At 34.5% G+C, this 13,045-nt stretch overlaps 1 protein-coding gene across 1 annotated transcript in view; it reads left to right on the plus strand.

Annotated features, from left to right (window-relative positions):
* The window catches only part of LOC135140920 (T-complex protein 1 subunit delta), a 16,304-nt gene continuing 3,259 nt past the window's right edge, over window positions 1–13,045 (plus strand). The window contains exons 1-6 of the mRNA XM_064071662.1: window positions 1–216; window positions 364–416; window positions 463–552; window positions 599–766; window positions 816–1,277; window positions 1,334–1,858. Of these exons, the coding sequence (XP_063927732.1) occupies window positions 108–216; window positions 364–416; window positions 463–552; window positions 599–766; window positions 816–1,277; window positions 1,334–1,858 (1,407 nt within the window). The 5' untranslated portion in view covers window positions 1–107. The remainder of the gene's footprint in view (window positions 217–363; window positions 417–462; window positions 553–598; window positions 767–815; window positions 1,278–1,333; window positions 1,859–13,045) is intronic.

Below are 13,045 nucleotides of genomic sequence, written 5' to 3' on the forward strand. Positions count from 1 at the left end.
CAAAAGTCATATGAAAGAGTAGTTGTCTCGAACCGGAATCTCGAAAATCCATAATCATCCGTTAAGTTACGCCTAGTTGAGAGTGAATTTTTGACGAAAGTGATAAAATGACGATTCAAGCTTCGATGGGTGACGGAAATAAAGTAAAAGGATTGGTCTACAAAGACAAAAGTAAACCGACTGATGTCCGCCACAGTAACATCAATGCCGCTAAAGGTAAACATTAGCCATTCGGTAAAAATACCCCCCAAATCTGGAAACCGACAATTGGGGTTAAAAATTTGTCAATCGTAGCACCCCAATGACCATTCACGGTCACCCGATTTTTTCGATTTTTCCTAATATTTGGACTTCAATTTTCAGCTGTGTGCGATGCGATTCGTACGAGTTTGGGGCCCAGGGGCATGGACAAGATGGTAAGTCGGGACTAGTGGCCCCCTTGTCGCTAACTGCGTGTTTTAGATCCAAGCTGGCAATGGAGAAGTCACGATTACCAACGATGGGGCGACTATTCTCAAACAAATGAATGTGGTGCACCCAGCAGCAAAAATGGTACGTCGTTTTTTGTTTTTACGGTGTTTGTATGTCGCTGTTTTAGTTGGTGGAGTTGTCGCGGGCGCAGGATGTGGAAGCCGGTGATGGTACCACCACCGTGGTGGTAGTAGCCGGGGCTTTGTTGGACGCCGCAGAAAAACTTCTGTCGCGCGGAATTCACCCAACCGCTGTTTCCGAGTCTTTCCAGAGAGCCGCAAGTCACGCTGTCGAGGTTGTGTTTATTTTTCACCCACTTGTGTTTGCTAATTTTATAGTTTTAGATTTTGACGGGAATCGCCACTCCCATCCAGTTGGACAACCGCGAACAGTTGGTCAAGAGCGCTTCCACTTCCCTAAACTCGAAAGTCGTTTCTCAACACTCTAGTTCTTTGGCGCCGCTAGCCGTCGACGCCGTGCTCAAAGTGGTGGAGCCCGGCCGCGAGCAAGTCGTTTCTTTGTCAGACATCAAAGTAATCAAGCAGCTGGGGGGCACCGTCGAAGACACGGAGCTCATCGACGGCCTCGTTTTCCCCCAGAGAGTCGCCAACGTCAACGGCCCCAAACGCATCGAAAAAGCCAAGATCGGTTTCATCCAGTTCTGTATCTCCCCCCCGAAAACCGACATGGACCACAACGTCGTAGTGTCCGACTACGCCGCCATGGACCGCGTGCTCAAAGAAGAACGCACCTACATCCTCAACATCGTCAAACAAATCAAGAAGGCCGGATGCAATGTCCTTCTGGTACTTCACACTAGTCACACTTTTATTTATCACCACTAACTGATTGTCAACTCTAGATCCAGAAATCCATCCTGCGTGACGCCGTCTCCGACCTGGCGCTCCACTTCCTCGACAAAATCAAGTGCATGGTCATCAAGGACGTCGAACGCGAGGACGTCGAATTCGTGTGCAAATCGCTAGGTTGTCGCCCCATCGCCTCGTTGGACCACTTCACCGCAGAGAATCTCGTCACAGCCGAACTGGTCGAAGAAGTGGGAGTCGGAGGCAACCGCATGGTGAAGATCACGGGTGCCCAAAACGCCGGCAAAACGGTCACTTTGTTGGTCCGGGGCTCGAATAAACTGGTGCTGGCGGAGGCGGACAGGTCGCTGCACGACGCTCTGTGCGTCATCCGCTGCCTGGTCAGGAAGCGGGCGGTCATCGCCGGGGGCGGCGCCCCCGAGATCGAGCTGGCCTTGAAGTTGGCGGCGCGCGCGGACACGATGGAGGGCATCGATGCCATTTGTCTGAGGGCGTACGCCAACGCTCTGGAGATCATTCCGTTCACGTTGGCCGAAAACGCCGGGCTTAATCCGATCCAGGTAGGGGCAGTTTCGAGCATGCGCGGGTAAATGAAAATGAGAATTTTGGCTTATAGAATGAGATACTCGTGCACAAACTTTTTAGGTTATCGTAATTATGGTAAATCGTGAATCAAAATTTATTCCTTTATCTCCTCCCAAAGAATTGATGACTTGATGTCAAAATTTTGACTTACCAATTTTTCTATTTTTCAGTTTCTCAATTTTTGGGTTTCCAATTATCCGTTTTTCCGATTTTTAAGTTTTTCAATTTATATCTTTCGACTTCATTTTCGTTTATTGTATTTTTCAAGTTCTTGATTTCCATTTTTTAGGTTTTACAAAGTTTTCATTTTAATTTTTTCGTTTTTTCGTTTTTGATTTTGCAGTTTTAAAAAAATCTTAAAATTGAAAAAACGAAAAATATGTAGTGGAAAATCGAAAAACTTAAAAATCGAACAATTGAATGAATGACAAAATTGGAAAGAAGAAAAAACGAATCGAATCGAAAAATTGGAGAACCCAACAATTGTAAAATCGAAAAATTGAACAATCGTGAAACTGATTTTTTTTTTTTTTTAATTATAATTACAATTACAGTTATTGCATATTTAAAATGAAAACTAGAAAAATTGCGATCCGAAAAATTAACACATATAAAAGTTGGAAAATCAAAAAACTGAAATCGAAAAATTACAAAATATAGCAACTGAAAAGTTCAAAAGTTGGAAAATTGAAAAATTTAAACTCGAAAACTCAAACATTACATATCTAAAAACTGAAGGAACAAAAAAACTGAAAATTGAAAAAATAAAGAAGTAAAGTAGTAAAAAAAGAGAAACCGAATCGAAAAATTGAAGAATGAAAAACTAGGGAATTAAAAAAACTGAAAACTCGGGAAATCATAAATCTAAGGATTGCAAAATCTAGACATTGAAAAAACAAGAAAAATGAAAAATTGAAAAATCGCAAAGAAAAAATATTGAAGAAATGGAAAATTGAAAAAATTAAATTAAAAAAACAAAAATTATACAAAAATTATAAAATCGAAACATTAAAAACCGAAAAATGGAAAAAATAAAAAAAAATGAAAAACTAAAAACTCATGAAATTGCAAATTTAAAAATGAAAATTTGAAAAATTCAAATCAAAAAAATTGGGAAAATTGTACAAATTAAGAAAATAAAAAAGCGAAAGAAAAATTCTAAAATCTCAAAATTGAAAAATTGAGATATTTTAAAAATTATTATTGTATATGTATTTAAAACGAAAACTAAAAAAATGGCAAATCAAAAATTGAAGAAAAGGAAAATTAAGGAATTAAAAAACTCGAGAAATTTTCAATCTAAAAATTGCAAAATCTAGACATGAAGAAGCAAGAAAAATTAAAAATTGAAAAATCGGAAATCGAAAAATTGAAAAAATAAATTAAATTAAGCCGCAAGGAAAAATTACAAATTGGAAAATTGAAGTATGAACATTTGAAAAATTAAAAAGAAAACTCATGAAATTGCAAATCTAAAAATTGAAACTTCCAAAAGTTGGAAAGTGGAAAATTTGAAAAATTTAAAAATGAAATTTTGAAAAATTGAAGAATCGAAAATTTGAAAAATTAAAAATTGAAATTGAAAAAATTCTAAAATTCTAAAATTGAAAAAATTAAATATGTATTTAAAAAATTTTTGTTGTATATTTAAAACGAAAACTAGAAAAATTGCAAATCAAGTATTAAAGAAATGAAAAACTAAGGAACTAAAAAAACTGAAAACTCGGGAAATCATAAATCTAAAGATTGCAAAATCTAGACATTGAAAAAACAAGAAAAATGAAAAATTGAAAAATCGCAAAGAAAAAATATTGAAGAAATGGAAAATTAAAAAAATTAAATTAAAAAAAAAACAAAAATTATAAAATCGAAACATTAAAAACCGGAAAATGGAAAAAATAAAAAAAATGAAAAACTGAAAACTCATGAAATTGCAAATTTAAAAATGAAAATTTGAAAAATTCAAATCAAAAAATTTGAGAAAATTGTACAAATAAAGAAAATAAAAAAGCGAAACAAAAAATTGCTAATCAAAAATTTGAAGAAATGAAAAATTCTAAAATCCCAAAATTGAAAAATTGAGATATTTTAAAAATTATTGTTGTATATGTATTTAAAACGAAAACTAAAAAAATCGCAAATCAAAAATTGAAGAAAAGGAAAATTAAGGAATTAAAAAACTGAAAAATTAAAATTAAGGAATTAAAAAACTCGAGAAATTTTCAATAAAAAAATTGCAAAATCTAGACGTGAAGAAACAAGAAAAATTAAAAATTGAAAAATCGGAAATCGAAAAATTGAAAAAATAAATAAAATTAAACCGGAAGGAAAAATTACAAATTGGAAAATTGAAGTATGAACATTTGAAAAATTAAAAAGAAAACTCATGAAATTGCTAATCTAAAAATTGAAACATCCAAAAGTTGGAAAGTGGAAAAACTGAAAAATTTAAAAATGAAATTTTGAAAAATTGCAAATCGAAACATTTTTTAAAATTGTAAAAATAAAGAAATAAAAAATTGAAGAATCGAAAATTTGAAAAATTAAAAATTGAAAAAATTCTAAAATCCCAAAATTGAAAAAATGAAATATGTATTTAAAAAATTATTGTTGTATATTTAAAACGAAAACTAGAAAAATTGCAAATCAAATATTAAAGAAATGAAAAATTAAGGAATTGAAAAATTTAAAACTCAAAAAATTTAAATCCAAAAAATGAAAAATCGAAAAATTGAAAACTCGGGAAACTGCTAATCGAAAAATTGACACATCCAAAAGTTCGAAAAATAAGGAAAATAAAAAGCCAAAATTAATAAATATAAAAACTGAAAAGTTTAAAAGTTGAAAAACTGAAAAATTTAAACTTGAAAACTCAAAAAATTGCAAATCGAAAAACTGAAGGGAAAAAAATAAAAATTGAAAGACAGAAATATTCCAAGTAAAAAAAACTGAAAAATTTTATAGTAAAAAAAGAAAAATTATAAAATCAAACCATTGAAAAATCGAAAAATTAAAAAAATTAAGAAAACAAGAAGCCGAAACGAAAAATTGCAAATCTAAAAATTGAAACGTCCAAAAGTTGGAAAGTCGAAAAACTGAAAAATGTATATTTAAAACAAAAACTAGAAAAATTGCAAATCAAAAATAGAAAAAATTAAAAATTAAAAACTCGAGAAATTTTAAATCCAAAAATTACAAAATTTAGAAATTGAAGAAACGAAAAATCTGAAAAATAAAGAAAATTGAAACACTGAAAAATTAAAAATCGAAAAAACTATTGAACCGAAAAATTGGAAAGAGGAAAAAACGAATCGAATCGAAAAATTGGAAAATCCAAAAATTATAGATTCGTCAAAATTATAAAATCGTAAAATTGATTTTTTTTTTTAATTACAATTACATATTTAAAATGAAAACTGGGAAAATTGAAAAACTATCAAATTTAAACTTGAAAACTCAAAAAACTGCAAATCGAAAAACTGAAGAAACAAAAAAAAATGAAAATTAAAAAATAAAGACAGTAAAGTAGTAAAAAAAAATGAGAAACCGAATCGAAAAATGAAGAATGAAAAATTAAAAATTGCAAATCGAAAAATTCAAAACTAATGAAGAAAATAAAAAGCGAAAATTTGAAAAAATAAAAAATTGAATTGAAAAATGAAAAAATTCTAAAATCGTAAAATTGAAAAAGTTAAATATTAAAAAAAAACTGAAAACTCGAGAAATCATAAATCTAAAGATTGCAAAATCTAGATGTTGCGTGTGCTACAATGTCGTCGGTACGCCTATGTCTTTAGTACGCCTATGTCGTCGGTGTGTCAAAGAAATGTTGCAGCTGCAGGTCTGCAGCCACCCCTTTGACCCGGTTGACCCGTAAAAAATCATTGGGTTTCGAGTCGGGGGCGACTTCTTATGTTACACCGACACAGTTAGTTTTTAAGTCAGTCGCTATTAAGTTTTGTCCGGAACATCTAGCACACGGGTGCTCTGATGTAATAATCAATTTTCAATAAACCTGTGTGCCTAACACAATTGTTTATAATCTCCCCTCACCGCTACACACCATTTTGGTCCTTCGAGCCGGATTTTTATAAATTCCGGTAAAAAACAGTGGAGAGTAGTGACCAGTGAGCAGCAGGAGAAGAAACACAAAAAAAAAGGGAACAAACAGTTCTCGCAGCAGCACGGCAGCAGTGGTTCGTCAATTAAGTCACCACCCCGTGTTAACAATCTAAAAAATCTCCGGAAGCGACGCATACAACTCCGGTGAAATCATCCAGAGGATCCACAGCAGATCCCACTTCCCACATCGCCGTCGCCGAGGGCCCGAGACCTGCAGCACGGAGTAAGACGCCTGCGAGGAGTTCGGCCGCCAGCAGCACGGGAGTCATAGGTCAGATCCCATTTTCCTTCATTCGTACCATTTCCGCCTCTGTTCAAGTACTTATTGTGTGTGTTTTCCACATAAATTAAAATTAAAATGGGCAAAAGGGTTAACAAATCGTCCAAAATCAGAGATGCCGAATCCGATTCGGAAGGTGAAACAGCTAATTTATTAAGATCGTGGATAAATAAGCGCAACCAAATTGTTTCAGAGTTGGATCGAATTTTAGAATTTGTCAGGAATTTTCCGTCTGGCAGCAATATCGGTTTAATAATCGCGCGAAGACCAATCGCTCTTAACGCAATTAACGATTTCAAAGAAGTGCAATTTAAAATCGAGGAAAATGTTCCACCTGCATTGCTTGACGATGAGGTAGACCACCGGATTAATTTCGAGGCAAAATATTACGAAACCATAGCCGAAATTGATACAATTATTAAAAGCGAAGGCAATTCGAAACATACTAGTATAAACAATCGTGAAAATCCAACTCCAAAAATAACGCTTCCGGCATTAAAACTTCCGGAATTTAGCGGAGCTTATTCTGACTGGACTTCTTTCCGGGATACTTTCAAATCTGTTATACATGAAAATTCTTCGTTATCAAATATTGAAAAATTCCATTATTTGAGGTCCACCTTGAAGGGAGAAGCTTTTCGAGCCATCGAGTCGTTGTCCCCGGTAAATGCCAACTACGAAATCGCGTGGGATTTGTTAAACAAACGCTTTCAAAATAAGAGACTAATTGTACATGAGCATATAAAAAACATTTTAGATGCCCCAGCCGTCACAAGGGCTAATCAAGAAAATTTGAGACAATTGAGTGATTCATTATGCGCCAACATTGCGGCATTAAAAGTTTTTGAAATTCCGGTAGATCAATGGGATTCTATATTAACCACCATAATTGTCGATAAGCTTGATTACCAAACAAAGCGTGAATGGCAGTCCAAATTAACAGACGATATACCCAAATTAGCCGAATTATTTAAGTTAATAGATGCGCGGTGTCAAATTTTGGAAAGTACTGCCCATGTTAATGCAAATCCACGACCGAAACATTACAATATTAAGGGAACAGTCAGTCACTTCACAGCAAAAAGGACATGCTTAGTTTGTAAACGGCCTAACCACAATTTGTACTCATGCAATGAATTTTTAAAAATGTCATTAGAAGAACGCATAAAAAAGATAACGTCTCTAAAACTTTGCAATAATTGTTTAAAACCAAACCACATTTGTACCGAATGCAGATCAAATAGTTCATGTAAGTATTGTAAACAAAAACATAATAGCTTATTACATAGGATGGAGATCCAACAAGTATTGCCTGAACCTCACGTTGGGACAAGCACTTCAAATCATACTAGCAATTACAATTTGTCAGAGACATTACTTAGCACCGCAATTATCTACATTTGGGATAATTTCGGAAAGATACATAAATGCAGAGCATTACTTGATGGAGGCTCACAATCTAATTTCATTTCCAGAGATTTATGTCAAAAATTGCGCCTCAAAACACAGAGTACAAATCACATTATCACGGGCGTAAATTTATCGTCCAACAGAGTAAACGAAACCGTTCAGGTGCATCTTTCTTCATTATTTAAAGAGAGTTTGCATTATAACATAGATTGCTTGGTATTGAACAAAATTACACAAAACCTACCTCTAAACTCATTTTCTACGAAGGGTATGGTAATTCCAGATTTTGTAAATTTAGCTGACGCCAATTTTAACATTTGCGGAGAAATAGATATATTATTAGGGGCAAGAATGTTTTTCCAAGTATTAAGAGATGGGAAAATCCAAATAGGCAACTCTCTTTATTTGCATAATACAGATTTGGGTTGGATTATTGCAGGGTCCATAAACACTACTAATTTTATGAGCTTAAGTACATGCAATACAAATACGCTGCAAGCTTTAAATGACCAAGTCTTAGATTTTTTTCAATTAGAGAGTCTTGCTGGAAGTCCTACTAACAAAATACTCTCTCCCGAAGAGAAATCTTGCGAAAAACAGTTTGTTGACAAACATAAACGTACCGATCTTGGAAATTTTGTAGTAGACCTCCCCTTCAAAAATAAGTCCATAATGTTGGGACATTCAGAAACAATGGCGCGAAATCGATTTTTCACTTTAGAACGAAAGCTCTTAAAAAACATGGAACTGAGACATCAGTACATCCAGTTCATGAGGGAGTATGAACAATTAGGCCATATGCAACTAGTGTCTGACATTAGCTCAGAAAATTCCTATTTTATACCTCATCATGCAGTCATAAAAAATACGACACAAGGAAACAAACTTCGGGTAGTATTCGATGCATCCATGACAAGTTCTAACGGTCACAGTCTAAATGATAATCTATTAATCGGACCTAACTTGCAACAGGAATTATTTTTAATATTATTAAAGTTCAGAACGTACAAGTATGTCATTAGTGCGGACATTGAAAAGATGTATCGTCAAATTTTCTTAACTGAAAATCATCAACAATTTCAAAGAATATTTTGGCGTGAAAATGTAAGTGACCCTCTCCAAATTTATCAGTTAAAAACAGTGACGTACGGGACAGCGTCAGCGCCATATCTTGCGATGCGGTGCTTAAAACAATTAGCACTAGAAAATATGAATGTATTACCTGTAGCCGCGTCAAATATTTTAAATAACTTTTATATGGATGACTTAATTTGTGGTTCAAGTACATTGGAAGAAGCGCTTGCACTTCGCGACGACATCATTCAGATCTTAAATCAAGGTAATTTCAAATTACACAAATGGGCTTCAAATGAACCAACATTATTACCAGAAACTGACATAAAGGCTTCTGTTAATTTTTCTAGCGACACTGAAACAAAAACTTTAGGGTTAATTTGGAATTGCCACAAAGATCAACTGAAGTATAACTTAGCGTTAAACAGGCTACCCAGCAAAACTACAAAACGCACTATTTTGGCCACAGTGGCTACAATTTTCGATCCATTAGGTCTTATCACTCCAGTAATTTTAAAGGCTAAATTACTTCTGCAATCTTTATGGGCCGCGCAAATTGGTTGGGATGACCCAATTCCTAGTGATCTAGAATATCATTGGAACCAATTTCTGATTAATTTACCTGATGTCAAGAATATTGAAATCTCACGTCATATTTTTAGAAATGACACACCGAATATCGTTGAATTGCATGGCTTCGCAGATGCGAGTACTAAGGGTTTTGGAGCCGCCATTTATATCAAAACAATTTTATCAAGTGCTGAAACACATACTCAATTATTATGTGCAAAAAGTAGAGTAGCCCCACTTAAAACTATATCGCTACCTAGATTGGAGCTTTCAGCAGCTTTATTATTAGCGCGATTAATAAGTAAAATTCTGCCTGAACTAAATTTAAAAATTAATAAGTGTTTTTTGTGGACCGATTCAACAATCGTGTTAAACTGGATTGCGGCTTCACCACATAATTGGCAAACTTTCGTGGCGAATAGGGTGTCAGAAATTCAAACTTTAACATCCGGTCATAATTGGCGCCACATAAATGGTACCGATAACCCTGCAGATCTGATTACTAGAGGTTTATTTCCTAAACAACTCATTAATTGCAAATTGTGGTGGTTTGGTCCCGAATGGCTCTCAAAACCACCTACGGATTGGCCACAGACAATCATAGACTTAGGAACTGAAGTTCCAGAAAGACAAAAAACATTAATTACTTCCACATGTACTACCTTTAAATCGGATTTATTAATCAGATTTTCAAATTTTACCAAGCTTAAAAGAACTGTTGCATGGATCAAGCGTTTTGTAAGTAACTGTAGAAACAAAAGACTTAACAAAGAATTAAAGTCGGGTTTACTAACCATAGAAGAATTGGACGACGCCAACCGCGTAATTATAACGTTAGTTCAACGTGAATCTTTTCAAAAAGAAATTGCTATTTTAAAATCGGGTAAAGAATTGCCAACAAACAACTCGTTACTCTGCTTAAGTCCTTTTTTAGACTCTAATAACATTTTAAGAGTCGGTGGTAGATTACGTAATGCCGTTCTTGCTTATGACAGAAAGCATCAGATTATTTTGCCAAAGAAACATTACGTCACGGAGCTATTAATTCGTCAATATCATATCGCTCACTTACATGCGGGGGCCCAGGCCACACTAACCGCGTTGAGACAAATTTATTGGCCCATCGCTGGACGGGATGCAGTCAGATCCATCCTCAGAAAATGTATTAATTGTTTTAAAGTAAAACCCATAATTAATTCTGAAAAAATGGGCGATCTACCGGCGGTGCGTCTGCAACAGTACCGGCCTTTTTTAAAATGCGGTGTCGACCTTTGTGGTCCGATCATCATAAAGGATGGCCGTGGTAGAAAACCGAAACACGTTAAAGTGTACATAGCGTTATTTGTTTGCCTCAGCACCAAAGCCGTGCACCTGGAACTTATTTCTGATCTTTCAACCGAAGGTTTTTTAAATGCGCTAAGACGATTTATTTCGCGACGTGGTACTGTTAGTGAAATTTATTCAGATAATGCTACCAATTTCGTAGGCAGCGACCGAAAACTAAAGCAAATCTTTAGAAATGTTTTAAACAAAGAAGCTTTAAAGTCAAATTTGGCAAACATGAAAGTAAAATGGTGTTTTATCCCCCCCAAAACGCCCAACTTTGGAGGAATTTGGGAAGCCAATATCAAATCGGCAAAATTACATTTAAAAAAGACAATTGGTAATACAATTTTGAATTATGAGGAAATGCACACACTACTTGTCAGAATTGAGGCTTGTCTTAATTCGCGCCCACTGCTCCCCTTGACCAATGATCCAAACGATCTTTATCCTCTAACACCTGGCCACTTTTTGATTGGGGCTCCGTTAACTGCCCCCGTAGAAGAAGATCTCGAGTCTACAAAGCTGAACCGGCTAACACGGTGGCAGCATGTCGAAAAAATGCGGCAACATTTTTGGCGAAGGTGGCAGAGAGAATATGTGTCGCAACTACAACAGAGGTCCAAGTGGCGAGTTAAGGGGCCCTCTTCCGTGAAACCGGGCATCTTAGTCCTCCTTGTGGAAGATGACGCACCACCTCTTCACTGGCCGCTTGGCCGGGTCCAGGATGTCCACCCAGGAAAGGACGGCGTCGTCCGCGTAGTGACGGTAAAAACTTCAAAGGGTGTCTACAAACGCGGTGTGTCCAAAGTGTGTGCGCTGCCAATAGATGGCCAATAAAAATACTGTACCCGCGAAATGTCAAAGTGCTATTGTGTAGTGAAGTGCGTATGATAACGACCGTTGTGGCTCTTGTGCTGTGCGTACTCACTCAGACTTGCATGATTTTGTACACTTCATGTTATGTTCAAGTTTATGTTTGCCTCTTAATTTGTACATATGTTGTTGGATTCAAATGGATGCTTATTTTTACGTATATTATTTGACGTGTTGTTAGTACTCAAATTCAATTTCTTTAGCGCATTCCAATCAATGTCATTTCTTGTGTATTTAAAATATGGTACTGTCTGATATGCACTACAGGTTTTGTATGGTTTGTCATCAATCTGTGTGTGTTCTTATTTTTATATTGCTAGTCTAAAATGAACAATTGTAATGTGAATTGTATGCCTAGAGGCATTCAAGGGCGGCGGCATGTTGCGTGTGCTACAATGTCGTCGGTACGCCTATGTCTTTAGTACGCCTATGTCGTCGGTGTGTCAAAGAAATGTTGCAGCTGCAGGTCTGCAGCCACCCCTTTGACCCGGTTGACCCGTAAAAAATCATTGGGTTTCGAGTCGGGGGCGACTTCTTATGTTACACCGACACAGTTAGTTTTTAAGTCAGTCGCTATTAAGTTTTGTCCGGAACATCTAGCACACGGGTGCTCTGATGTAATAATCAATTTTCAATAAACCTGTGTGCCTAACACAATTGTTTATAATCTCCCCTCACCGCTACACACCACTAGACATTGAAGAAACAAGAAAAATGAAAAATTGAAAAATCGCAAATCGAAAGATTGAAGAAAGGGAAAATTGAAAAAAAAAATAAAAAAACAAAAATTATAAAATCGAAAAATTGAAAAATAAAAAAAATTAAAACTGAACAAAACTTGCAAATCAAAAAAATTGGGAAAATTGTAAAAATAAAGAAAATAAAAAAGCGAAACAAAAAATTGCAATGCGAAAATTTGAAGTAATGAAAAATTGCAGAATGGAAAATTTGAAAAATTAAAAAATTCTAAAATCTTAAAATTGGAAAATTGAGGTATTTTAAAAATTATTATTGTATATTTAAAACAAAAACTAGAAAAATCGCAAATCAAAAATTGAAGAAATGAAAAATTAAGGAATTAAAAAACTGAAAAATTCAAAATTCAAAACTCGAGAAATTTTAAATCTGAAAATTGCGAAATCTAGACATGAAGAAACAAGAAAAATGGAAAAAAAATTAAAAAACGAAAAAATTATAAAGTCAAAACCAAAAAATTGAAAAAATAAACAAAATTAAACCGCAAGGAAAAATTGCAAATTGGAAAATTGAAGTGTGAAAATATAAAAAATTAAAACGAAAAGTCATGAAATTGCAAATCTGAAAACTGAAATTTTGAAAAATTGCAAATCGAAAAATTTTTTAAAATTGTAAAAATCAAGAAAAAACAAACCGAAAAGTTGCAAATTAAAAATTGAAAATTGAAAAAATGAAATATGTATGTATTTAAAAAATTATTGTTGTATATTTAAAAGGAAAACTAGAGAAATTGCAAATCAAATATTAAAGA

The sequence above is a fragment of the Zophobas morio genome, unplaced genomic scaffold (assembly GCF_036711695.1).
Source record: "Zophobas morio isolate AGI-343-1 ecotype UQ-CSIRO unplaced genomic scaffold, CSIRO_AGI_Zmor_V1 ptg000041l, whole genome shotgun sequence".
Taxonomy (NCBI): domain Eukaryota; kingdom Metazoa; phylum Arthropoda; class Insecta; order Coleoptera; family Tenebrionidae; genus Zophobas; species Zophobas morio.